General features: G+C 45.3%; 5 protein-coding genes across 5 annotated transcripts; 1 reads left to right on the top strand and 4 right to left on the bottom strand.

The window, feature by feature from the left end:
- Nucleotides 1-653: 653 nt before the first annotated feature.
- On the bottom strand, nucleotides 654-1,037 carry LOC309681386 (histone H4). The gene has a single exon (XM_082495251.1). The coding sequence runs from the start codon at nucleotides 1,021-1,023 to the stop codon at nucleotides 712-714; it is 312 nt and encodes a 103-aa protein (XP_082351377.1). The 5' UTR covers nucleotides 1,024-1,037; the 3' UTR covers nucleotides 654-711.
- A 4,559-nt stretch (nucleotides 1,038-5,596) lies between these two features.
- LOC309669239 (histone H2B 1/2/3/4/6) lies at nucleotides 5,597-6,486 on the top strand. Its single transcript, XM_082479848.1, has one exon. It carries the CDS (start codon nucleotides 5,642-5,644, stop codon nucleotides 6,020-6,022), a length of 381 nt encoding a protein of 126 aa, XP_082335974.1. The 5' UTR covers nucleotides 5,597-5,641; the 3' UTR covers nucleotides 6,023-6,486.
- Nucleotides 6,487-7,452: 966 nt separating this feature from the next.
- On the bottom strand, nucleotides 7,453-8,179 carry LOC309681819 (histone H1). The gene has a single exon (XM_082495785.1). The coding sequence runs from the start codon at nucleotides 8,146-8,148 to the stop codon at nucleotides 7,492-7,494; it is 657 nt and encodes a 218-aa protein (XP_082351911.1). The 5' UTR covers nucleotides 8,149-8,179; the 3' UTR covers nucleotides 7,453-7,491.
- Nucleotides 8,180-10,210: 2,031 nt separating this feature from the next.
- LOC309685769 (histone H2A) lies at nucleotides 10,211-10,665 on the bottom strand. Its single transcript, XM_082498354.1, has one exon. It carries the CDS (start codon nucleotides 10,628-10,630, stop codon nucleotides 10,241-10,243), a length of 390 nt encoding a protein of 129 aa, XP_082354480.1. The 5' UTR covers nucleotides 10,631-10,665; the 3' UTR covers nucleotides 10,211-10,240.
- A 3,827-nt stretch (nucleotides 10,666-14,492) lies between these two features.
- Nucleotides 14,493-26,472, bottom strand: WBP11 (WW domain binding protein 11). The gene is made up of 12 exons (XM_082498227.1): nucleotides 26,384-26,472; nucleotides 24,586-24,702; nucleotides 23,716-23,747; nucleotides 23,011-23,104; nucleotides 22,470-22,666; nucleotides 21,485-21,618; nucleotides 20,580-20,779; nucleotides 19,571-19,765; nucleotides 18,846-18,947; nucleotides 17,724-18,038; nucleotides 16,310-16,492; nucleotides 14,493-15,592 (listed from the first exon to the last, which is right to left on the bottom strand). Exons 2-12 carry the CDS (start codon nucleotides 24,647-24,649, stop codon nucleotides 15,159-15,161), a joined length of 1,950 nt encoding a protein of 649 aa, XP_082354353.1. The 5' UTR covers nucleotides 24,650-24,702; nucleotides 26,384-26,472; the 3' UTR covers nucleotides 14,493-15,158.
- Nucleotides 26,473-26,547: the final 75 nt, after the last annotated feature.

Genomic DNA, 26,547 nt, shown 5'->3' with positions numbered 1-26,547 from the left:
CCAGTTCTGGGGTTCCCCGTTGAAAGCTGCCGGCGCGGAGTGGGAGGAATGTGGTAGAAAGCAGTGCCTGTAGAGAACAGGGAACGTTTCAGGGAGAGAGAAAAGAGAGCGAGGGGAGTAAGGGAGAAGGGGCTTTAGTACAGGGCTCGCAGTCCCTCCCCGCAGCGATCTGTGGCGCGTTTCATCGCGGCACCTTCCCCCTTTGTCCCCCCCACTGGAGTGGCCGAGAGGAGAGCGCCGCCATATCATGACACCCCCCCCCCCCCCCCCCCCCCGTCGGAGGGGGCTGCTCTGAATCTGGTGGGCGCGTGGGCTTGCCTGGCATCCTGGTTTTCTTACGTGCTATTCCATTTTATTCCTGTTTCGGAGCAGGGCAGTGGAGAAGAGGGGAATGTGGGGGATGGGAGAAACGAAAGACATAGATCTTGTATAATCGACGTATTTTTCTTTCGACCCCAGGCAGCAACAAGCAATCGAGATTAACTCCGCCGCTGTGTTTTAAACTCCCCTGTTGCTTGGAGGATCTGAACCGTGAGCAGGGGGGAACATCCAGCTCCAACCCCCCCCGGCTCCCCCAATCTACTTAAGTGCGACTACAAAACCAATACACGCACACAGAAAACGGTGATTACGACTCTTTTCAGAAAAGGTGGGTGGCTCTGAAAAGAGCCTTTGTGTTCTAAAAGCGTAACCTATTCCCAGGAATCGAGTTTAGCCGCCGAAGCCGTAGAGAGTGCGTCCCTGGCGCTTGAGGGCGTAGACCACGTCCATGGCCGTGACCGTCTTCCTCTTGGCGTGCTCGGTGTAGGTGACGGCGTCGCGGATCACGTTCTCCAGGAAGACCTTCAGCACACCGCGCGTCTCCTCGTAGATGAGCCCCGAGATGCGCTTCACGCCGCCACGCCGAGCCAGGCGGCGGATGGCCGGCTTGGTGATGCCCTGGATGTTGTCGCGCAGCACCTTGCGGTGGCGCTTAGCGCCCCCCTTGCCGAGCCCCTTCCCGCCCTTGCCTCTGCCAGACATTCTCTCGACCTACACGACCCAGGCAGCGTGTGACAGAAAGGGCGCCCAGCGGCTGTGTATATGTGCAGCGGTCGGACCTGGTTGAGAACTGCGACGGGGCAGGGCAAGGGCGGGCTCTTCTCCGCGCCCTTCCCCCTGCGGGCAGGGACGTTCGCGCCGCCGCCTCTGACAGGGGGCGGGGGAGGGCGGCCCCGGGAGGCAGCCGGCCCCGCCGCCGGCTCGGGCCGTTCGCCGCGGGATCAAACGGCCGGGCGGGGGGGACACCCTCCTTCCCGCCGCGCACAGGGCCCGGCTTGCCGGCCCCGCCGTGGCGGCTCTGGGGGGCCGCGTGGGCGCGGGGCGGTGGGCGGCAGCGGCGGGTCTGCAGTAGAATCCAACCAATGGGGGCGGCGGGGCCGGGAGCGCCGCTTCCCGCCCGCGCGCTGCCGCCCCGCCCTGCCCGCGCGCCGCCGCCGCCATTTCCTCCCACTCCAACAAAGGGCCCGACCGGGGGGCGTTGGGGTGGACAGGGACGGGATGGCCTCTGTGCTCGAGTAAATCCACCGTTTTATAAGGAGTGCTGAGCAACGCCTTTAATACATTTCATTATTTCTTTTCCATGGAGATGACACGTTCCCTTTTTTGTAGGTGGTTGCATCAGTTTGCGTCTCTGCATGATTATGGGGCTTTTCTGTGCTTATGGGACTGAGGTGCTGATGAAGAAACTGATTTGTTTATCTTATTCATGTACCCATCGAAAAAATTGAGATTGCTTCAGGTGCTTTTGAAGATTTGGCTTGTGTTTCTCATGGTCATGGCCTTACTCCTTACTGATACATAATATCTCAAAGTATTCCTTTTGGTTTTTTTTTTTTCCTTCACAGAGTTTTAATTTTCAGGCAGATAATATTTTTTGTAAATTGTAGTTCTATATCTGCTCTCAGAGTGGAGAAATCATCATTTTAATGAGTTGCCTCGTTCATCTTGAGAAATCTCAAGTTTCCAAATGTAATTTATTTCTGAAAATGCATAGCAAGTTTTCCTCCCCCCCCTTTATACTTTACTTTCATCTTGTGGCTTTTTCAGTACAGCTATCTTATGCTCTAGAAAAGTACCTATATATTTACTGTTTAATACTTATAAGGTCTTCAGGTAATAGTGACAGTCAACAATTTACAAGGCCAGAAAACTTGCAGCTGTAGATGGCAACGTACACAGCATTTAATACGATTATGTTTAATATTTCAGTCTAAATGGCTAAAAGATCTACCGTACTTACCCATAACCTTAAAACCGGACTTCTCAAATGTAAATCTAAGGTGCACCATGCACTTTAGAAATTTTCCAAAATAGTCAGAACTTCTAGAGAGCTGTGATTCATCATCAGTGTAACTGGAATATCCCCTAATTCTATGTGCTATTATCTAGTAGTTCTGTAACTCTTCATGAGACTTGTTTGTTTTTTTTTTTTCCTCCATATTACCGCAGTGGAATACACCAAACTAAATTATGTTCGGATACCAATCCACATCTCTAATGCTTATCCTACTGCTCTTAAAATCAATCTTTTTTGTCTCTGCTGCTTTGTTTTGGTTAATGGTTTCTGTTTGCTTGCTTTTCAGGAGGTTTTGGCACTGCCAAGGTGTAGTCTATAAGCTCAAGATAATACACAGGTCTCTGACTTTCCTTCATCAGATAAGTGGTCCTCCAGCATTTCTGGTTGAAGAGGCCTCAGAGGTGGGATACTGCAGAATGCCAAGGCACTACTCAAAAATTCCATTTTTTCCCCTTGAAGCCCATTCAGGCAATAAGCACAGACAGAAAAGGATTATCTGTCTGCCTCGAGATTTCAGAACAAGAAAAGGCATTTTCCAGAAAAATCTATTCAGAGCTCACCCAGGAGCTGCTGCAGTGGCATAACACTAACAGCTGATTTACCTTTGTGTCTTCCCATTGCCCCCTAGAAATTTTCAGCTGGAGCAGTTACCTGAACAGGAGAAAACTGACAGCCCGTAGCACAATGTGCTCACCTGGCAGGAAACACCCCAACTGGGGAAAAAGAATCCCATAATTCATACGGTTTGGTAACATGCAATAGGCTGGGGACTCCTTCGAAGTCTGATGTTCCTTGAGTTGTTCCGGAGCTATTCTTGAAGCCTTTTCTCTGTTCCCTCCCACCAGACTTAGATTTTCTGACTCTGAAGGATTATTTCTTTTGGATGCTCCAAAGCCTTGGTCAGTCACTGGAAACTCCATTGTTATCAAAGTAGTGTGGATGATGAGTGACTGGTCGTTAACAAGTTCCTATCCATTTCCTTTAGTGAAAATGGGGGTTTTCTTGACTGTTGAGAAATATCAATGTCTAGATTTCTTTTCCATAAACCCTGTCTAAACAGTGCAGAAAACTCAGCTCTTCTGCCATTATTGATAAGGTTTCCACAATCTGTTCTTTCCAAGAACTTGAGTTCCATTTATAAATACCTTCTAACCCTCTTCCTATTGCCCTCCACAATTATTTCGACTTCAGCACTCTCCAGTAGTACCTGTTTGTGACGGGGCAGCACACACAACCACACTACACCAGGAATGACTAGCCTCCAGTTGTTGTTTTTGAAGGTTTGTGTTTTGGTTTGGTTTGGGGGTTTTTTTTTGTTTGTTTTAAGAGATTTTTTTAGCTGGAAGGCAGAACCAAGCAGTAGCTGTTCGGTTCGCAGCAGCCACCTTTCTTCAACAGAGGCTCTAACCTGGATTTCTGGCTTCTCTTCTTGCTTTGCTGAAAAAGAGGAATATTATTCTCGTGGAAAGGCAGATAGAGCTCCCTCCTGCCTCCCCGGGTTTTCTCCAAGCTGACCGACCTGCTAAAAGCAGCTGTGGGGGAAGTAGAGGAAATGGAGATGGATGAGCACCCGCTGCATGCCCATTTCTGATGAAAGAGAAGAGCTGGGGGAGGTGGACACGAAACCAGAGCACCGCAGTATCACAGAGGCAGCATGAAGCTGCTCCCCTCACCACGGGTGGCTGGTTTTGTCCCCCTCCCAGTTTAGGTGCTGAGCACAGCAGAAGAGCTTGCAAGCAAGCCTTACTCACTGGGAAGGAGAAAAGTCCCACTCTTTCCTCATCTGGCTCCCTGTCTTGAGACAGCAGTATTTTGGACATAGGCTGGAAATATTTTTGCATCCAGAGTTGTCCCCAGCACAGTAAAAGCAAAAAAAAAAAAAAGCAGAAGCAAAAGGAGCCTGGTAAGCTGAGCGATCTTTTTTATTGCTTGCACCGGTATCCAGAATCTCTCTCACTAGCTTTACAAATCTCCTCAACAATTAGCTTTGTTATGATTTTAGCAATCTCACTCACCTTAAGTGACATTTACCCATGCCAGGTAAGTTGCTTGTACAGGACCATGCCATCCAGCTCCTCTGATACCAACAAAGTCTAGAGTTTGAATGACCTTTAAAAGTTCCAAAAGGAAATAGCATCATGACAGCACCGGCTATATGATACCAAGTTATCCAGTCCTAGAGTCATTCAACCACCAATTAACTTGATCCCTTTAGATATGGATCATAGCGCTCTCATTTACCAATGAATGAATTTATAACTAATTTATAATGTGGCCACAGAGAATTTTAATTTAAAAACATTGTGATTCTAAATTTATAGGTTAATACTATATTAAAGAACGCTTCCTCTATGATATACGTAAAACAGCCCAGCAGAACTGCATCAGAATTCTTAATACCACTGATCGTATTAGACTGCTTAAACAATTATTTTTTCTTCTTGAACAATTCAGTCAATTTGACGAGAAAACAGCCAGAACTTCTGAGGCACAATAAATTCAAAATTCAATTTGAAAACTGATTCATCTTTTCTTAGTAGGAATATCTTGCTTTGACTTAAAGAAATTCAGCCGATATTTATTACATCCCAAAAGAAGCCTGCATTCTTTCAACTGACACGCTAAATCAGAACTTCCACCTCATTTAAAGTCCTGAAACACAAGCCCTGTTTTGTCGGCCAGAAGAATTAATTTCAAACACAGTTAAGAAAGCTCAATATTCCAGAGCCTCTATATCTTTTCTGGTTTGTTTTTGTTTTAGTTTTTCCCTTTTATATGTAACTTGTGGCTGTTACAAATGTAGACTGTTACGTCAGGTATGCAGGTATACTTTTTGAAGGAACAAAAGAGTAGCAAAACCCCTTGCAATTCTCTTTTCTTTTTTTCTTTTCTTTTCTTTTTTTTTTTTCCTTCCCCTGAAGAAATTGCTGATAACTACGCTTTGCACGTACGGCTCCGCCGGAGGAGGCGGCTGCAGGGGACACACGGGCCCGGGTGCTCCGGGGTGACCCCGGGGGCGGGGCGAGGCCAGAGAGCAGCGGACGAGCTTCGCCACCGAACCGCGTGATCGAAAGAGCTCCCTGTGACTGGCTGATAGTATTCGAATTATTAGCCAATGCTAGCGTGGGATTTAAAACGGACCAATTACACAGTCTCTCGTACGAGAGCTGACGTCAGCGGCTCCGTTACCCAATAGAAACGCAGATCGCTGAGGCCGTAAATTTGCATAAGGCCCCTATAAATATGGGAGTAATCGCATTATCGGGTACTCCGGTGCTCCAGAGCCACCCGAGAATTGCTGCCATGCCCGAGCCGGCCAAGTCCGCCCCCGCGCCCAAGAAGGGCTCTAAGAAGGCGGTGACCAAGACGCAGAAGAAGGGCGACAAGAAGCGCAAGAAGAGCCGCAAGGAGAGCTACTCCATCTACGTGTACAAGGTGCTGAAGCAGGTGCACCCCGACACGGGCATCTCGTCCAAGGCTATGGGCATCATGAACTCCTTCGTCAACGACATCTTCGAGCGCATCGCCGGCGAGGCCTCGCGCCTGGCGCACTACAACAAGCGCTCCACCATCACCTCGCGGGAGATCCAGACGGCCGTGCGGCTGCTGCTGCCCGGCGAGCTGGCCAAGCACGCCGTCTCCGAGGGCACCAAGGCCGTCACCAAGTACACCAGCTCCAAGTAGAGCCTCTCGCGCCGCCAGTTTTAACCCAAAGGCTCTTTTAAGAGCCACCAATTTTTTCACGTAGGAGAGCTGAATTACTGTTTTTTCTTAAAAGGTACGTACGTAGCCTGTTTGCACGTAACTGAAAAGTTAAGTACTTGTTTCTTTAAGTAGGTAAAAGGCAGCCGCTTACTTTTTAAGGTTATTTTTGGGGTGGGGGGGTTGGTTCTCTGTTAACAGCCTGTACTCAGTCTGCAGAATTCTACTTCGTTGTTTGAACCTCAGAAATGAGTGCGCGCACTTGAGTACAGCTGAAAAGCAGCGGCGACTTTGTTCTATTGTTTACCCTCTTTTTAGAGCTCCGAAGTTCCGCGGGGGGGATCGCACGTCGTCTCTTATTGCTGAAGGGGTTTAATGCCTCTGTACTTGATGGGTCCGGTAGAAAATCTTTGCTTAATAGCAAAGACCTTGCTTCTCTGCTCTAAACTGCAAAATAAACTTAAGAAAAGATTTATTTCTACTTTTTTTTTTTTATCAACTAATAACTATTTTTAAAGCAGTTTATTGAAACAAGTCTGCCCGTAGCAGTTTTGTAGCTCGGTTTCTCTTTTTCCTGTACATTCCAACATTCCAGTGCGCACCCCACCCCACCCATCTTTTTTTTCAGTGATATAACCGCCTCTACTCGATTGGAAATAGGGACACTTTTCTTTACGGAAGCGTTTTACGGTTTAAAACACCGACGTCCAAGCTTGCGAAGGAGCTGGTGTTCTTGGCTGTGAAGCCGGCGGCGGCCAGTGATGCGCAGGGTACCCGGGGGCTGGGAAAGTGGGGCCGCAGCTCTTCCTGCCCCGGTGCGAAGGCGAAGTTCCGTCCGCCGGAGCCGCGCTGCCGGGGATCCTCTCTCCGGAAGGGCAAAGGCAGAGCCGGAGCGCGGCACACGCCTTTCACCATCCCGAGCCACATCGCCCCCCGGAGCCCGTGAGAAGCGGAAGGAGGGGGCGACGCGGTGCCGAGGGCGGGGCGAGTCACCACCCTGGGGGGCGGTGCCTGGCGAGGAGGGGAGGGGCGGGGCTGGGTGGGCGGAAGGGGCCAATCCCCGCCCAGCGCGGGACTTTTAAACTCCGCCGGGGACCCGCAGTGAGAGACACTCGCTGGGCCGCGGGGTCGGCGCCGCCGCCCCCTCCTGCTCCTTCTCCTCCTCCTGTTGTCGCTCCCGGCTGCGCCGGTGAATTGCGAGAGGGTGGAGCAAGGCGCCGGGCTCCTAATTGCACTTAGGAAAACATTTTCTCTTTAAGGAAGCGCGGGTTTCCCGTGCAGGCTGCACCGAACGCGCCCGTTTTGGGAACGGTAAATCACTTCAGCCGATTCCACTCTGCTACTACGACTACCGAAGTGTTCCAGCTCTTTTTCAGATTGAGTGGGTGGCTCTTAAAAGAGCCTTTGGGTTTATTTAAATGAGTAGACTCTATAATTTTTTCTCAGGCGTTTTACTTCTTTTTGGGCGCCGCCTTCTTCGCCTTGGCTGCTTTGGGCTTGGCCGCCTTTGGCTTCGCTGCCTTGGGCTTCACTGCCTTCGCCTTGGCCGGGCTCTTGGCCGCCTTCTTGGGGCGGCCTGCCTTGGCTGCTTTCTTGGGGCTCTTGGCCGCTTTCTTGGCCGCGGCAGCTGCAGGTTTCTTGGCTTTCTTGGGGCTCTTCTTCACGGCCGCCGCTTTCTTGGGCTTCTTGGCAGCGCTGGCGGGCTTCTTGGCCGCCGGCTTCTTGGGCTTGGCTGCCGGCTTTTTCTTGGTTGCCTTCTCCTTTGTCTCGCCGGGCTTCTTGTTCAGCTTGAAAGAGCCGGAGGCGCCGGTGCCCTTGGTCTGCACCAGAGTGCCTTTGCTGACGAGGCTCTTGAGCCCCAGCTTGATGCGGCTGTTGTTCTTCTCCACATCGTAGCCGCCGGCGGCCAGCGCCTTCTTGAGGGCGGCGAGGGAGAGCCCCTTGCGCTCCTTGGAGGCGGACACAGCCTTGGTGATCAGCTCGGTGACGCTGGGGCCCGCCGGCTTGCGGGCTTTGGAGCCGCCCGCCGCTTTCTTCGGCTTCTTGGCGGCGGCTTTCGCCCCGGGAGCGGAGACAGCGGGAGCGGCAACAGGCGCGGTCTCCGACATAGTGGCAGCCGTCGTCCACGAATCGGGGGAAACCACTGGGCCTGGAGCAACGCGGCGGCCTCGTATTTATAGAGCGGAGTCGGGCGGTGATTGGTGCGCTGCAGCGCCCGCCCCGCTGCACGGCAGAAAGGTCCCTTTCTCCCCGCTCATTTTGTGTTTCTTAGGAGTCGAAAAAGCCGGTTTTTATCAGAATTCCCGCCGCCCACCCGCCCCGAGTTGGCAGTGGCGTGGAGGAGGAAGACTCTCGTTCCCCTCGGCGAAGTTTCCCTCCGGAGAGGCGAAGGGTGGGTTAAAAAAGAGGCGATAAACCCCGAGTCCTGGACCTGGGCAGACCTCGGGAGGCAGAAACTTTTGTTTTTCCTTCTAAATAAAATCCGCGGCGTGGGCAGCTGAATCTCCAAAGTAATTAATTATTATTCTTTAAAGGGTCTTCTCTCAATCTGAACTGAAAATCGGGGATTTGAACCGATATCTTAATCGCAAATTGATTTCAAAGAGGAGGAAGTAACACAGGCTCATCTTGAGCACTGAATATGGATTAGAAATTAGCTCCTCTGTCCAAAATCCTTTACCCTTTTCAAAATAATTAAAATAAATTAAATTAGGGCATCATGCAACAAGGCAAGAAGCAGATTAAAGTCCTGCGAAGGGCCATTTGTGCCCCAGAAGGAGGTGACTATCTACAGCACAGCAGCTCATACTGTGTCACTCAGGGTGCACAATACAGACATGGTTCCCCGGTGCTCTGCTGCAGAAATCGTTATTTTCTTAATAAATTAGGCGACATAAGAACTTAACAAGGCCAGCTTTAGATAACAATTACAATCAGTGCCCTATCGCTTTATAATTGAGCAGTGTGTTTATTTTGCTACAGTTTGATTGGTGAAAATCTGAGTTGGCATTATCTGAGGAGACACTGCTGCAGCTGATTTATTTCCCTCCCCTTCCCCTACTTCAGCACAACAAAACTTGCCCAAATTATCAGTTCAGGCTCCCCTTTCACAGCAGATTGCAAAATATTCAAATTTTTAATGTCCAGTGATTAATTCTCACATTGGAAGCAATATTAAAAATAACTTATCCAAACGATGTATCTGTTGTGCCAAAAATGACTGGCGGCGAGCAAGAAGTGGACAGTCTTCATTTGTGCTTTACCAAGACCATGCTTAAACAAGTTAAAAATAAACGCATTTTATTTTTCATAACATATCAGAGAATACTTGTTTTAATTCTCTATTTTCTTTGTTGACTACAAACCTTTGTTCTGCCAAAGGCCCGTAAACTGTTTGTTACTGCTTGTGACTGCAACTGGCAGCAGAACTAGAATTTTGTACAATGTTACAATTCAAATAATTTATGTTTTCGAATGGATGGTTATTAAAATGTGTTTATTGACCTGTAACCACTGATTTTCCGTTTCTATTTCAACATCTCCAAGGTAATGTTCAGCACTCCATGTTAGATAAAAATCAGAACTGGCAACAGTCTTTTTCACCCCAAATTACCTGTCCAGCCGTTACCGATTACTCCCAAACCCAGCCAGCACTCCAGCAGAACACAGGCACAGCAGCTCAGACAAAGCCATGAGAAAACCATATTAAAAATTAATAATTCAGAATGCCTACTATTATTACAAAAAAAAAAAAAAAATGACATCTGTAGGTCAAGAGGTTGTTTATAGAGAGGGGGCGGGTTGTTTTTGGAGGCATCGGTGTTGCCTCTATTTCACTTAAGGCCGGGCCCAGAGGAGCAGCTGGTGGGGTCCAGGGGCTCCGTCCTGCAGCAACCTCCCACCTCGGGTCCTTTTCACCCTGACCAGAGCGAAACCACCTTTCATGGGGAATAAATCCCCTTTTTAACACGTAGTTACCAGCAATTAACGTTATTTTGCAACGTTGAAGCCCAAATCTTTAAGTTTTTTCTTGGGACTTTTTTATGCTGAACATGTTAACATTTTTAACAGCAAAACTAGGTTGTTTTCTGGGCTTTAGGGTTTTTTTTTAGGATCTACAGCTCCTTTCATGAGGAAATGGGTGGCTCTAAAAAGAGCCTTTGGGTTACTTTTGAAGTGGGAACGCTCCTCGGATTAGTTTTATTTACTCTTGGCCTTGTGGCTGTCGGTCTTCTTGGGCAGCAGCACGGCCTGGATGTTGGGCAGCACCCCGCCCTGCGCGATCGTCACCTTGCCCAGCAGCTTGTTGAGCTCCTCGTCGTTGCGGATGGCCAGCTGCAGGTGGCGGGGGATGATGCGCGTCTTCTTGTTGTCGCGGGCCGCGTTGCCCGCCAGCTCCAGGATCTCGGCCGTCAGGTACTCCAGCACGGCCGCCAGGTACACCGGGGCGCCGGCGCCCACCCGCTCCGCGTAGTTGCCCTTGCGCAGCAGCCGGTGTACGCGGCCCACAGGGAACTGCAACCCGGCCCGCGACGAGCGCGATTTAGCCTTGGCGCGCGCCTTCCCGCCCTGCTTCCCGCGGCCCGACATCACTCCGGACACTTCTTCTCGCAGCCGCCGCCCAAACTGACGTGAAACAGGCGTCGCTATGCCCCGCGCCCGGCCCCTTTTATAGCTTCCCCGCGCGCCCCGGCCCGCTTTCTGATTGGCTGCAGCACGCTCGCCCTCTCTCCGACCAATGGCGTTGCGGATCCAAATCTACCCAATGGGGGAGCAGAAGAATGCCCCGCCCTGCGCGCTGTCCCCACCCACCAGCAGGCGGTGGCCGGCGAAGGGGGGGGGGGCAAGAGGCAGCTCCGCGGCGGGCGGTCTCAGCGCAGCGGCGGCGCGGGGCGGGGTCCAAACCCACTTTCCCCCCGGCTCCGGTCGTTGCTCGTTTCGGCCGAGCAACCACCGCCGCTGCTCTTCCCCCCCGCTCCCCCGGACGTGCTCCAGCAGCCCCTCTCACAGGCGAATGTGTGCGCAGCTGCCTGCCAGGAACAGTGGGAGCCTCTGCTAATGCCATCGCTGTCGTTTTAGAAGTCATCCTGTATTTAGAACCTCAGAAATGCTACTACAGGATAACTTTTTAAATAAAATATTATTATTACAAAATAGAAACGTTCCTTTCAGTAGTTCTGGCTTGCAAGTGTTCCTACCAATATGTGTAAAAACCAGACAGGACCATGTAACAGGAAATTTCTCTGATTCTGGAGACAAATCACTCAAATACTACTTTAATCAAACTCACGTGGTATCATTTACAAGGCTATTCTACAGAGCATTAGAAGTCAGGCTGTGATGCTTTTATTCAGACTAGAGAATATCTCACTGCACCAAAAAGCTGAACTGACTTCATCAAGATTCAGGATGTTTCTTTGGTGGGGCCTGGGCTTGTCTTACAGACAAAGAGAGTCCACATCACTTTTTGCCCCCTTGCTCTAATTACCCACAGTTTCTCTTTATTCCTCGATATCCTTTGCTCTTTCTTCCATGCATTTCTAGCAAGGGCAATGAAGCAGCCTGGACCCCGGACAGCCACATCCTTCCGCTCCCCCTCTGTTCCACAGAGAGATCTTCCTCCATTTCCCCACAGCATGGGATTCTTCTCTCATTTCCATACGTCCCCAGTCTGTGTGATTTTTTTGTTCCCATCCTCATTCCTTGCTGCTTTTGTTACTCTAACTTGTGGCTCTTTGTAATGCAACTCAGATCCTACGACATGGATATCAAAAACTTACAGTGAAGCGAGTAGCGTGCGTGCCAGGCTATGCTGCTCGCCCTGGACACTGGCATTGCCCTATTTCAGGGAAAGACAGACATGACTCCCACCAGATCATCCACGATAGCCTACCAAAACAAAACAAACAAATAAAATAAAATTAAAAACCAAACAAAAAAAACACATTTCACCTAAATTCTGCAAGTCAGAGAGCAAGAGAGAACTCACGGCATCCTTGTTTCCAGTAGGGTACAGTAGTAGGAATTCTGATCTAAATTGTACAGCATATGTCAGTTGTGGCAGGATTACAAACAAGGCAAAATAAGAACAACTTCATAGCCCACACAAAGGACAGTCACAACTTGTTTATGTTTGAGCAACCAAGACAAGCTCCCTGTTCTGCAGGTTCAGTAACCTTTAGACAGCATCTTTCCCCAGTGGTGTGATTCAGTGGATTACACCAAATTTACTAATCTCAGGAATCTTTCCATATTTCCACTTTTTGGGCCATCACTAATCTCTGATCCATCGGGCAAGTCACATCCCTTCTCTCTCCCCCTTTCCTCCCCATGAACATTTCTTATTCTGTGAACACTACTCAGGGCCACAGATGAAAAATGTGACCCCAAGATGGAGGTGGTATTACAGAGAAGAATTCCAAAGCTCTGTGTTGTGACCACACAAAGACATGAACAAATTAGACTGGTTTTACATTACCAGTTGTCCAGAGCTGAGAACATCTATTCTGGAGTTGTAGAGAAGATGGTATTCCAGGGTTGCGCCCGTAACCAGTGCCATCATAAGGTAAATACATAATTGTTTCCACAGGCTGTGTTGAAACACAGACTGTTCTTGAATATGCCACAACCTTTGTATTGTGTTCTTCTCTCCTTTCTAACAAAACAATTTCCCTTTAAATCATAGAATCACAGAATAATTTAGGTTGGAAGGGACCTTGAAGATCACCTAGTTACAACCCCCCTGCCACAGGCCGGGACACCTCCCACTAGACCAGGTTGCTCAATATTCAAACATCGATTCAACTCTCCCTCAACAAAGAAACAGTATCAATTTGATATGTCAAATTGAACAGTATTCCATTGTTTTTTGACCAGTATCAGAGTATTGAGACACAGTAGAGATACTAGGGAGCATTTCCCTATTTCCTCTTGACAGAAGTACAAGCACAAACCTTACAGAATTCAATAGATATTCAGCCAAAGCAAATTTCATTGATTTGTTCTTTAAGGATTCCACTCACTCAGAGTCATTACCAGAGAGCAAAGATAACACACGGATCAAGGGAAAAATCCATTTGGCTGATGCAAGCATTGCCAGATTAGCAAAGAAATTGCTGGGGGGGGAGGCTGTCAGCAGTTCTCAAAGCTGGATTTGATGTTTCTGACACAGTTCATGATTTGTGTGGCTGATCGACAACCAGGTGTTTACCTGAGCGCACAGACTGAAGTCAGGGCATCCACGTACCCCATTGCTTTCATAAAAGTGACAGGAAGAGTTTACTTCTTTGTGCTCTTTCCACTTAGAACTTCATTAAAGGCAAGGAAGGGGAAAAAAAAAAAAAAAATAAACCACACACCCCCATATTAAATTAGCTGAAGAAGCTGAAGACAAACCACAGTTCTGGTCAATCAGATGAAGTATCAGGCCCACGTGCAGCCAGCTTCTACGCACACAGTCCCAGATAGTAATACAGCTCCCAGACTCACATGTTTATCCAAAAATAAAACCACAACAGAGAAGCCTCCTATATGAGTGCCACACAATGCAGTAGACATCCTGGCCTTGGACTTGTCCCAGAAAAACCAAACCCAACCCAACCCAGCCCAACCCATCTTGCAGTTCCTGGATGATTTCCATTGTCAAATCCATTTTTCCCCATGTGGTCTCAATGCCTATTCCAGGAGCACTTTCTCCTCCAATTCATCATTCCAGACAAAACTTGAAATATTTCAAAAATGCAATTATCTCTCTGAAGCAGCAGCTCATTTGAAAAAGACTTATTACCCACACAACTGATCCCATTGGTCTTAAAACTGATTTGTTTACAAGACCCCAGGAGATTTTGCAGTCTGTTTCAAATGAGAACAAAAGTTCGCTTCTTGCGTGTGGTAAGGGTTACTGGAATATTTGGCTTAGTGAATAAAGCTAAAGGAATACTTCCACTGAAACAGAAAAAGAACGCTTTAAGCTGGAAATTTGAAAGTCCTTTTTTAAAAATATCTGCACCTTAAAAATCACTAACTTCACATAATTTGAAATCAGAGATTCTCCACCACTAAAATTACCTGTCCAGCTCTCAGAATTAAAACTGTTTACCAATTTTTACTTAAGGTAGTCTGTCCAAGATGCATCTAGTGGGTATCTGAGGCTTGACACAACAAACCTTTCAATAAGAGTATATAAAAGAAATCGCTTTGTAATTATTAGTAGTACTTCAGGACAAGTTTCTACTAGCTACCAACAAACGCTGAAAGGGATATTTAGAAACTTAAAGACAAGAATATGGCAGAACTTTAGCTAAAAAAAAAAAAAGTGTATGTTATTTATAATGTAGCTATTACTTTTCTTTTCTGAGGTTCAGAACACCTCTACCTTCCTGCAAGGTCAGCAAAGAATCTCCCCCCTTTCCATCTACATAGTACTTTCAGACAGATCACAAGGAAACCAGTATTTTGATACACTGAACATTTATTGTCTTTCACAAGACAAAATGAAGTTTCCCCTGCCAATGAAAAGCCATCGAGATGACCATAAAGGGGACAGGGTGCAAAATTCCAGTGTACAGTATATGCAACAAATTACCTCCCTGACTACCCTGGAAGAAAGATGATTGATCAATCTCACTGCAACTAAAAAACAGGATTATAAAATATTTACAGAAAAGAACAGTACAGAAAATAAAAACTGGACAACCATATGTGTATGAAAAGCTGCTAACACTTTTCTGGCTCCTTAAAAACCAGTTCCGCTACCCTCCCAGTGTTCAGGATGTGCATGGATTCAGACAGAGCATAGTCACCCCCCACGCTCCCCCTCCCCAGAGTACCATTATCTCCCTCCAAGGAAGGGGCAGGACTTGAGGAACACAGCATCACCTTCTTGACTGTTACTTCCTTCCACCAAGGGGACACGCTAGCTCTGAAAGGAGGTCCCCAGCCACACCTCATCTGCAGCAGTCTCTATTCAGAGCATACTGGCAAGTTAACTTGTGGGTAGGGAACTATTCCCTGTCATGCGAGCCCTTTTGTTGCTTGCAGGAGGACCTTTCCTTCTCCTCCCTCCACGGTGGTCTGATCTGTGTGGAGGGGCAGGAAAGCTAACTAGGACTACGACAGGTCACAGGAGACCTTCCATTTCTTTCATGAAGGCTTCATACACATCATCCTTTGTCTGTACAGAGATAGGGGCAGATGATCCAGCCTTAGGGGCAGCTTTGGTTAATGGGAGAGCAGGCTCATCATCCTGTTTTCTCTGGGAGGCAGCAGAAGCCCCTTTATTCTCTCGGCGCACTCGCAAGGCAGTGGGCACAAAGCGAGTGATCTCTGCCTTGGGGTTAGTGATCTGCGGCTTGGCACTGATCGTGGCCGTAGCTTTCTTCTCAATGGTGGCCGCACTGGTGTCATCCGCCTTGGGGCGCTGAATCAAGCTGGGTGGGGCACTCAGTACGCCGGGATTTGGAATGGGAGCTGGTGGGAAGAGCCCAGGTGGAGCAGGTCCTAATGGAGGCACCAGGGGTGGCCGTAACATGCCTGGGCGAGGAGGAGGGATACCTGTAAGAAGAAAAGAAAGCGTGAACTGACTCCACACCTGTGAGTCTTAAAATCTTTGGTCAAAAACTGCACAGGCTCGGAAAGCCAAGAAGGAAAAAAAAACAAAACAAAAAAAAAAACCAACAACAAACAAACAAAAAAAGAACATGAAAAACCCCAAAACCAAAACCCACCCCCCCCCAAAAAACAAGATGCGGTAGCACCAGCTTTAAAAAAATAAAAGTGTTTTCAACACTGCACCAAATGCTGCACTGAAAAAGCTGCTGCTCCTCACACTTTGAAAGCTACAGAAGCCCGTGTGTTGCTCCCTTTCAAATTTTAAAGTTATAATCTGAAAATAAAGTTTCTTGATGATCCATCCCACTGGAACTTCAGAGTCATCAGAAATGTCTGACCAGACAGAAAAAATAAATACCCCTATCTCCAACTCATTAAGTGGAACACTATTATAGCACCCGGGGGTTATTTAGAAACAGTCCAGCAGAAGTTTAAATTCTGAAATTCCCTTTTTGAGGGATTTCTTGCTACCAAACTGCACATAGCAGTATGGAATTATCTCTTGTTATTACACAGAAAAAGATACAGCACAATGCAACCACACAGACAGGAACAAAGCAAACTGGTAACCACTTATACTTCCTTGCTTGGTCACCGCAGCAGAAACTGGGAAAATAAAGCAGGGAGAGACTGGGCGCTGAAGCAGACAGAACACTTTACCTGGTGGGGCAGGAGGGGGCAGGCGAGGAGGAGGCCCACGTGGAGGAGGACCTGGGGGCAGACCTGGTGGGGGGCCTGGGGGAGGACCAGGTGGTCGCCCAGGTGGAGGACCCGGTGGTAGAAGTCGAGGTAAAGGCCCACGCAGCCCTGGTAAGCCAGGAGGTCTCAAGAATGGAGGAGCTCCTGAAAGCATGCAGACAAACAAAGAGAAATTTAGTTCATGGTTAAGAAAACCCAAAACTATCCCATCAACTAATACTAAAGATTCTCAACAGGAACTTGAAAACTGTTCTAATGCTAGCCAGCTGCCAGATTAAACAGATCTTGTAAAGGGCTCTTCCCCATGTAATGAAACAATGGCCGAGAACAGCTACTGACCTGAGGTCGTTAGAATTTAAACAGCTAAAAGGGAACGAATTTCTCACTCTGGCATTTGATGGAACTTCTGGACCGAGAAGTAGTAAGTAGTTTTTCTCTATTGAAAGTAACTGTTTTGAGGTTCCTTCTCTAGGGAATATCAGAAATAAAACTGTGGGGAAGACACTGGAAAGACTTTTGCTCTCCACCCACTCTCCTTGGAAAAAAAAAAAAAATCTCATTGTTAATGTATCCATATAGAATACAATACATTAAAATCCTAGTATACTGCTCCTCAGTACAGTCCGACTATTAATCTTTTCAACGTAAGTATAAAAACTAAATGAAAACACTCAGGTGTTTGCCCTCAAAAAAAAAAACCATACACTATAAAAAAAAATAAGTCACTCATTGGCCTCATTGCTAGTGGTCTCCAGGCAATCTAATACTGACATAAATTCAAATTTAGTACTTATTTCATCTAAGGATAGTTTTTTCCCCTAACAGACCTGAAATACAATCACATGGTAGAACAGCAGAAGCCTTCACAACACAGCTTGTCAAAAAAAAAAAAAAAAAAAAAAAAAAAAAAATCAACCCACCCAAAAACCACACAAAAAACCCACCAACATCAAAGCCTCTAAATAGGTAGTGACTCCCAAACCTCTTTTGCATGTCTTGTTCAGGGCAGAGTGTGAGGAGAACAACACAAGAAAGAAAGAAAAACAACCAACAACACTGTAGAGACACATGGCACCAAGCCTTGTCCTTCATACTCCAACACCGTCTCTGCTACTGCTTCAGTCTTAGTGCAAAAAAAAAAAAAAAAAAAAGGCAATGTCCATCAGGCTGACTACAGCTACAGGAGCTTGATGCCTCAAAAGCACAGTACAGCAACAACAGACTGACCGCAGAAGAGATCACACAGCAAGAGACCACACTGGGCTCCGATATCTCATCTGCAACACATTCTGCAGCTTCAAAACTCCCAAACTGATACACTGGCTGTAGTACGGAGAGCCTGCATCCTTCAAACCAGAGTAAATCAAGTATTCACCTGGTGGAGGGCCAGGTGGAAGGCCAGTAGGTGGCCCTGGGGGCCTCAGTGGAGGGGCCGGAGGTGGTCCTAGCGGAGGTGGCCCAGGCATAGGAGGTGCCTGTATCTGAGTTGGAGGAACAGGCTGTGGAGGTGCTTGCTGCTGTTGTGTCTGGGAGGTTGCAGTAGATGACCCAGTCTCTGCAAGAGCTTCCTCGCCGAGTTGTTGTTGCTGTTGTTGTTGTGATGTCTCTTCAGACTCTGAGTCCTCTTCCTCCTCTTCCTCTTCTTCTGAATATTCCTCCACTTCTCTCCCTTCTTCTGGGATTTCCTGACCTGGAAATGGAGATGTATTTATAAAATCACCCTACAGGTATTTGTGAACAGCAGAGAACTTGAGCACACATTTTATTTTTTTTTTTTTAAATAAGAAAAAGAAAGATAAACCTTACTTTAAAGGAAAAACAGAAAGAAAAAAATTAAAAAAAAAATAAATCACTGTTCTAGATACAGTTCTGCCACCAAGAGCCATGTGTTCCTGTGAGAGCTGAAACTTCTACTACCAACCCAAATGACAGCTATTTGATCTACAGTTTGTGGGAGTTTGCAGGGAGGGGGGGAATGGGGACACAACCACAAAATAAACACAACCCCCACGTCCAAGAAACTCTGGCACCTTTGAAAGACACTGGGGTGCCTTTCTAAAACAAAGTCTTCACTCTATTGGTTACCTTATTTCTGCAAAAAGATATTTTTACAGAGCACAGATCCTTACAGATTACAGGCTGAGTCCACAGACAATTTCACCCTTTCTTTTTCACTAAGATATTCATATTTCATTTGAGTAATTGTTGAAAAGTTAAGCAAGATAAAATTTAGATCCCAGTACATCAAAAACCCCGTAAGTTGCTACTATAACTTCAATTCTGCTATGCAAAACACACACTCTACTAAACTAAAAAGAATTTACAAAAGACAACAAATACCTAACCACAGCTTATACTCTTGGCAGATCTTACATTATGACAGTAAAAATATTTACTTTATAAAATAAAAACCTATGCAAACAAAGTAAGCTTACTAGAGAAACCTTAACTGGAAGCTTAACAGCATATCTCCAATTAATACATCCATCTCACTCACCTGCCATTCGTAACATCATGGCCTGGAGTGGAGTCAGTTCTTTCATGTTCTTTTTCTTTTTTCGTGACTTCCCAGGCATGTCTGCAAACCGTACACTATGACCTGGGGAAAGGAAAGCATGGGCAAGGGTGGCAGGACGTTGGAGGAAAATAATAAAAATGAGATAGATTTAAGTCTTCTACGTAGTATGGATAATGTAGGATTCTAACATAGTGATGGTGCTTACATAAGGCTTAATATTGGTGTTACTGATTATTTGAAGACTTGCTAACCTAGTATTCATTATCGATTGGTCTCAATCGAGAAAAAAATATTATCCAAAAGCATTAGCGGCATGAAATTTAGTTGTCTTAGTTGTTCAAGTCACTGAACAGTGAGTGTATTTTACAGTGAGGCTTAATTTTTGTAGGGTACTCTGCCAATTCAATGTTTCAAGTGAAAAATGGCTAAAGACCTTACTAAGCTAACTCAACTGTTAAGAAAATGGGTCCATCCAAAAAAAGATGCTTCACTTCCAGATAGTTTCCTTCCGATCCATTTACTAATTAAAACTCTTCAGCTAGAATTTAGGTGAGTTAGAACAGAGTTAGCTGGCTAAACAAATTATTTTCCCCTCCTAGTCAGGAAAACAGACACAAGCTATTTTTCTCTTTTGAAAAAAAAAACAAAACCACCACACACCACACAAAACACCACACACCCCATTCTACAACTTCCTATCATACCTGATTTCTTTTCTTCACCACCTTCCCTCTCCTTGTCATTATCACGATGCAGGAAGTCCTCGCCCTCACTGTCTGCATCTGACCTGTCGCTGTCACTGTCATCGCTACTCTCATCATGCTTGTCTTGATCCATATCCTCAGGATAACCTTCATCTTCACTGGTACTGGACATATCATCATCATGCCCTCGCTGCCCTGCAGGAAGCAAAGTATTAGGAAATACGTAAACTCCAAATACACTGAAAGACAGAATATTTTGTACATCTACAGTTAGAACCCCCCCCCCCCCAGCAACAGCGTGGGCATATTGTCAACCCTCTACTGTTTAGCACATCTTCTGAAAGAATATTTTGGAGAGTGTATTTATAACATTGCCTATTAACCAGCTGGTTAATTTGCACAGCAAACAAGGGAAGGCAACTCCTATATGCAACTCATTAGTACATTTCTATTCAGCAATTGCCCACCACTGAAATACTTTGACACTTTCTGGTATGCAATAAAGTTGATCTATCTATTCACAAAGCATCTAGGGATGATACAGTAACCATGCGAAAAGGAGGACCTAGGTTCCCCTAGCAAATGCATACCCAGGATCAGTTGGGGGTTTTGTTATTGGTTTGGGGTTGTTTGGGTTGGGTTTTTTTTTTGAAAAAGGGAGGATTTCCTAGAGAACGGTTGGGTTTTTTAGGGGATAATACATACAACATTACAGCACTGCTAAGACTACATGGGAAAATATCCGATCTGTGAAACCTAATGAAAAAAAAATATCTGAAAGTTGTACATAGAAGTTTCAACATTTAAAAATATAGCTGGAAACAAAATTGCAGATGATATGGAATATACCAGAATCACCTCAGAGGTGCAATCACTTAAGAGGACTCCTTCAAGTAGTATTAACACCCATATTGCCCTGAGAATACCTTGTCTAGGGCACACTACATTCACAGCAGTACTACCCATAGCAAAACAGAGGAAAACCCCAGACTAACAATAAAGTCCTTACCTGCTTCAGAACCATAAGAAATCTCCTCTTCTCGCCTTCGAGGAGCCATCTCCAAGCTGAAACCCACTTTACGGCCATACATCTGTAGGACTTGAGGTGGAGGTGGCCCTGGAGGAGGTCCAGGGGGCTTCCTGCCTGGAGGTAAACGTGGAACACCAAGGCCAGGAGGAGCAAGTACAGAAATGGACCGAACTGGTGGTCTGGAATAAAGAAAGGAAATGAAAAATATAGAAACACAAACAAACAAAAGCAAACATGCACTTAATATAATTCTTTAGCCTTCTCTCATCATTGCTTACACACCTTGTAAAAAGAAACATGAACATTTATAAACTATAGTATTTTCCCAAGGAGTTTACAACCTCATACAAAGACATGATTGCTGGAAGACAAGACAAGAGCAAGCTTCTCAGAAGGCAACGGAAGAGAATACTGAAAAAAAAAATAAATAAGGATTGAATCCCACCACAGAAGCAGAATGAAGTAAGCACAAAGTTGGTGAAAACAGAAGGCTATTCAGAAAGAAATAGAAAGAACTAGTCCTAGAACGAGAAACCTGATAAATAAGTAAACCAGGAGCTTAAATTGAATAGACTAGCAAGACAAAATAACACACATGGCAATTTAAGGGATCCTTATGTTCAACTGTCAGGGCTTTAAGTTTTACTGATATGCAGAAAGACACATTCTAGAAGACATAGTGTCTTCTAGCATTCTTCATAGCAATTTAAACAAAAACCTGTAATAGTAAGTAAAGATTAAAGAGCTAAAAGAAAGTACAATTCACTCACACAGAATTCCTGATTTCTGCTAGTCAATATTACTTCTGCTTCTACCCCTAGCTCCTCCCCAGTAATAAGACTGCTCCTTTTTTACTTCCCCTCCAAGTTTCTTTTTCTGCTTACCCATATGCTGATGTTTTCTTGAGGATAGAAGGTGGTTGGGCCCCTGGAAGGGGAATATCCTGTATGAGGATGTTGGAGGGAGCATGCGGCATATCTGGTAAGGGGATACTTTCTACTTCAACATGCTGAGCATTCTGGGGAAAAAAAAAAAGAAAAAAGAGACAATGGGTTACTCCCACAGAAGCTACTGCACAACTTCAAGACCTTTCAGAGTACAGAACACACAGCACCTGCCACCACTTCCCAAAGGTGTCTGTTCTCAGGGCATGTTATCTTGCAGCAGTCCATGAAAGACATTTGGGAAAAAGTCAACAGTAAAAGCTTTCAACACAAAACAAAGCACACACAGTATGCCCATGAAAGACTTTACTAAAAATCCAGTCATGTTTCTATATCTCTTCAGACCTTCAGTTCCCAAAGGGGACTTCAGACAAGTACACCTGTATTTTCTGAGTATCCAGAAGGCACAAATCACATGTTGCTGCATATTCTAAAGAATGCAAAAAAAGAAAAATCTTACAGATACTTCCACTTGGGCAACACTATGTTCTCCAATATGGTACAGAAGAATGTCAAGGAAAGGTCTTTAAAGGAATGCCAAAGGATTCTCATAATTTCCAGTGACAGATTCAACAGAAATTCACAGAAATATCAACGGCACACCCACAGGCTCACTCTCTTTTTGATACAGGAAACAAATTCTGATATTGTTGATTTACAACATAAGTTTTCCTTTCCCCTGTAATTTCTTGTTGAACTAAATCAATATCAGAGATAAACACAGACTTGACAACGCCCCATGCTGTCCTCACTGAAATGCTGTAACCAGAGATACTACACCATTTAATATAAGTACTTAGTATGGGCCACATAACATATATGCCGGTCTCTTACAAAGTTCCCTTCCTTTGCAATTGTCGCACCTAACAAGCAGATAAATAGTGTACACTGCCACAGTACAAGTCTGAAATACAATAAGCATTACCTTGACAGCATCAAAATACTGGCTGAGTTGCGATCTCTTTTGCTCATACTCCACTTCCAACTTGCGCAGTTCTTTATAGATGTCAGGATTCTCCTTCTCGTAGAGCCGCAAGATGCGTTCAAAAGTCTCACGGAGTTTTTTGCGTTTATCCTTTAGCACTTTTTCATTAAGTTGTGGCTGCTGTACTGGGTTAAACTCTAATCCGAGACAGCAAAAAACAGGAATCAAACTTCAAAGCAAACAACTTCCAATCCCCATCTACAGCAAATCCTCAGCCTTATGATAATCCCCTCTTTCAACTCTAAGTTACTATCACACATACTACTTATTCTTTTTTTCCAAGAAGACGGCTGATAAAAGTCATCTTTGATGACACCGCATCACCTCAAATCATAATCAATCCCCAACTATTCACAGAATCTTCCCTTCTACCAGGAAAGGGAAAAGGATATTCTATTTTAGTCTTAGTTGTCCCTTAAAATTATATTATGCGTCTACATAAACCATTGCCTAAGTCCAACACCTGGTACCTCTCACTCACCCATCTCATCCAATTTTTCCATGTCGCGGATAATCTGCTTTGGATCTTTCATCTTCAGTACAGCTGCTCGTACCATCATTCGTTGCTTTTTGTTCTAAGAAAATCAGAGATCAAGCAGATCAGAAAAACACCACAGGAGAGAGAAAGAAACAGAACATTTGTACCAAATACTCCCCTCCCAATATTCCCAGTCCACAGAAAGAAACGTGCCACAAAATGCCCAGCAAATACTAACCATGACAAATCAGCAGCAAAGGTAATTAAAACTTCTGGAAATTTTAATTCCACTATTTTGCTATTTACAAATGCTTCCACAATTCATTCACTCCAACTAAGGCATATACAATCAACAAGATAAACTGACAAAGGTATACAGTAAAATACACTAAAAAGTATGTGAGTCTTGGGTGGTTTATTTATTGTTTGGTTGGGTTTTTTTAATTCCCAGGTACCTACGATAATGTTTCAAAAATCTGTAATCATCACAAGTTAAAAAATAGTAGATGATGAGATATGGTTACTCAAAACAAGATTTCTGTCTACATTTTCTTAAAACTACTTGTTTGGACAATATTTTCCAAAGTCAATCTTACAGTATCAACCAAAACAGCTGTAGCCTACTCATCAGCTACGGCCCATTACAATCACAAACATGATACATAGTACAGAAAATGACAAATAAACATTTCTGATCACTTTATTTACCTTCTTTAGCTCCCTTTTCCGAGCTTCCTTCCCTAGAGAGGAGGGGGAAAGAGAAAATAACTTGAAAAAGACAACCAAAACCATTAAGAACCTTTCCTTCATTGAGATTAGTGCTGTTTCTCAACAGTTCACTCATTTTACAGAGACTGTAACTTTTACACTCATCTTCCCAGTGAGAGTGAAATACAGCATGAAATAGATTTCTATTTCATGTGTGTTATACAGAAAAGAAAGGAGATAAAACAGTCTTTGTGTCTTCTGAAGCAGGGGTGTTCCTATACAGAAAAGAACAATAGGCCGCAAAAGTCATAGTGATGTGTGCAGTCATGAAAGGATTGCTGCCTAGAAGCTGAATTAGAGCCAACAACAGAAAACGCACTTTAAAAACATGTCGGCTTTGAACACACATCTCAAGTAAAGCATATTCACCATGGAAGTCTGGATTTGCTTTAGCTGCTTAGTATTGATAACATGTGGCATGTTACCAAAAGGAAAAACACAGTTAGGCAACTCCCACATCTAACCAGACCACTTGCAAAATTTGACGTGTTCCTCAAATTGTAGCCTCAGACAGATTAACAATGTCCCAAGCAGCAGTTTGCAGTTTAGCCAACAGCTAAGTATAAAGACCTTTGAACACTGATAATTACAGTATAAACTAAGAGCTAAATACTGCAGAGAAACAATAGCTTGCAAGCAAGCAGCCTTCTCAGGAAGTTTTCACATCAGCCAAAACCAAGAGAATGCCTTTCAAGTTTGGGAAACTCAGTTCTGATTCACAAGTGAGGATCATATATTCAGAGAAAGCCTTATATCTGCTTCCCCAACCCCCTCCCCATTCCCATTCGCTCAGCTTTTATGGATACTTACGGGCCTGATCTGTGGGATTCATAAACTTCCCACTCTTGGTGGATGATGTAGATCTCCGCCCCATTTTGACTTTTTTCCTTCCAACTCAAAACCGAAATTTTAAAAAGAGGGAGAGACCTGGAAAAGATGACATGATTTCAGGTCCTATGTACCAGTAGTTTGAGTATGCTTATTTCTCCTCTCCATACATGCAGGTGGCTCCCTCAAAAACCTCAAATACTTATGAGATCCTCAAATGCTACTACAAGATCAGACATTCACATTGAAATCACCCTACATTAACTAAGTGTTACTATTTAAGTACCTACTTACTACTGCTTTGCTAAGTACCTACTTTAAATATCAACTAGATTGTTATTCACTCCAAAACTCAAACGAAGAACCTTCCTGCTTACACTACAGGTAGCACAGGGGAGAGAGAAACACACATTCTGTTTTTCAAAGAGCATATCAGAGTCCTTCTAGCTTTTGATTTACTCTCATAAAAGCTCTTCAGTTTTTACTTTCCCATTCCTCTCTATTTCAAATGTTTCCCACAAATTTTCTCCTTTCCTCAGACTTTTAAGCTGCCCTTGATTTCTCACTCTAGCAACCAATTCTATCCACCAGCAAGCGTTCTGCACACACACCGATGTCATCTTCTTCTCCCCACAGACCACTGCTATGACACTGCCCTTATGCTCTCTACCTTCATCAGTATTATTTCAAGCTGTGTTATGGTGACCAAAGAAAAGGTTATTCTGGAAATAATTATTTCTTGTCTTTAGATGTTTCTTCAACTTACAGACAACTACCTAAGTGTCCAAACTACAGCCAGTCATGTTGGCTCTCTCACAGCTATAATCTCTCCCCACCTCCACCCCTTATTCCTTGTCAAAACACCATCCAAAAAAAAAAAAGAAAAAAAAAAAAAAAAACACAACACACAACAGATTCCACCTCAAAACCTAAAACACTCTCTGAAATTTGGGAGTTGATGGGATGCAGCTTTCTAGTCACCACACTGCATCCAAAGAGACCGCAACCAAAGTGAAAGTATTTACAAGTTCAGTCAGAAGTTCTCTGCTGCCTCACTACAGTCGCCATATGCATCCTTCTTCCTAATTACAAAAGACACCACTTTCAAAACACTAAATGATGTGCCTCCCCTTATGCCCTGAAAAGAGATTCAATCACAGTGTCTCATTTCATGCTTCAAGGCCTGGCAGAAGGGGTTTACAGCAAGCTTCAAGAACTGACCACATCCAATGTGCTGACTAGTAAAATTCTACAGAGCTCTGCTGATGGCTCATGCTTCCAGTTATGCTCTCAGTTGGCCTGATGTTTGCAAGAGCACCCCATAGCTTCTGATCACCGATAACATACTTCCTACTTACAAGATTACACCGATTTTATTGCAAGACACTATTATTTCTTTAGGTGGGAACCTCACCAAACAGAAGTAAGAGTTATATTTGCACCCCACATTTCCCAGATTTCTAACATGTAAAAGGAAAGAGAATAAACTTCTGAAACCTCGATCCCAAATTCTTTCAGGACACAAAGCAAAGAGCTTCAACGCAACAAGTTAACAGCCGATAGGGAAAAACTAAACGACCACTAAATTAATGGTTTTTCTGGCCACTAGAGAACGAGGCAGAAAGTCTCCCATGAGGCACACGAAAGCCTTCCCCCCCTCCCTCGACGGAGGGAGGGAGGAAGGAAGAGAAGGCGGTAGCGCAAACCGCCCTCCTTTCCTTTCCTTTCCTCGCCTCGCTTCCTTTCCCCTTCTAGGCCCGTCTCGTCCCGCTCTTCTCACCCCTCCGCCCGGCCGGGGCGGCCCGACTCCCTCCCGCTGCAGCGGCCTCTATAACCCCCGCGCTCCTCGCCGCCGCGGCCCCACCGCCATCTTGAACCGGGACCGAGTGGCGCGCCGCCGTAAAGCGCGACTGCCGCGCCGCGCCGCGCGGAACCGCGCTCCGG

This window comes from Vanellus vanellus (assembly GCF_965231255.1).
Source record: "Vanellus vanellus genome assembly, chromosome: 1".
NCBI classification, from domain to species: Eukaryota; Metazoa; Chordata; class Aves; order Charadriiformes; family Charadriidae; genus Vanellus; species Vanellus vanellus.
Note: the sequence above shows the minus strand (reverse complement) of the source record. Positions and strands in the feature narration are given on the sequence as shown.

What these genes read in the sequence shown, in the direction of transcription:
- LOC309685769 (XM_082498354.1), bottom strand. Translation starts at nt 10,630, where the DNA reads ATGTCGGGCCGCGGGAAGCAGGGCGGGAAGGCGCGCGCCAAGGCTAAA.
- LOC309681819 (XM_082495785.1), bottom strand. Translation starts at nt 8,148, where the DNA reads ATGTCGGAGACCGCGCCTGTTGCCGCTCCCGCTGTCTCCGCTCCCGGG.
- LOC309669239 (XM_082479848.1), top strand. Translation starts at nt 5,642, where the DNA reads ATGCCCGAGCCGGCCAAGTCCGCCCCCGCGCCCAAGAAGGGCTCTAAG.
- WBP11 (XM_082498227.1), bottom strand. Translation starts at nt 24,649, where the DNA reads ATGGGGCGGAGATCTACATCATCCACCAAGAGTGGGAAGTTTATGAAT. An exon ending in AAGAAAACATCAGCATATGG is followed by an intron (nt 20,780 to 21,484) that starts GTAAGCAGAAAA and finishes TCTTTATTCCAG; the next exon opens with ACCACCAGTTCGGTCCATTT. An exon ending in GCCCCCTCCTGCCCCACCAG is followed by an intron (nt 15,593 to 16,309) that starts GTAAAGTGTTCT and finishes TTCTTCTTACAG; the next exon opens with GTATCCCTCCTCCTCGCCCA.
- LOC309681386 (XM_082495251.1), bottom strand. Translation starts at nt 1,023, where the DNA reads ATGTCTGGCAGAGGCAAGGGCGGGAAGGGGCTCGGCAAGGGGGGCGCT.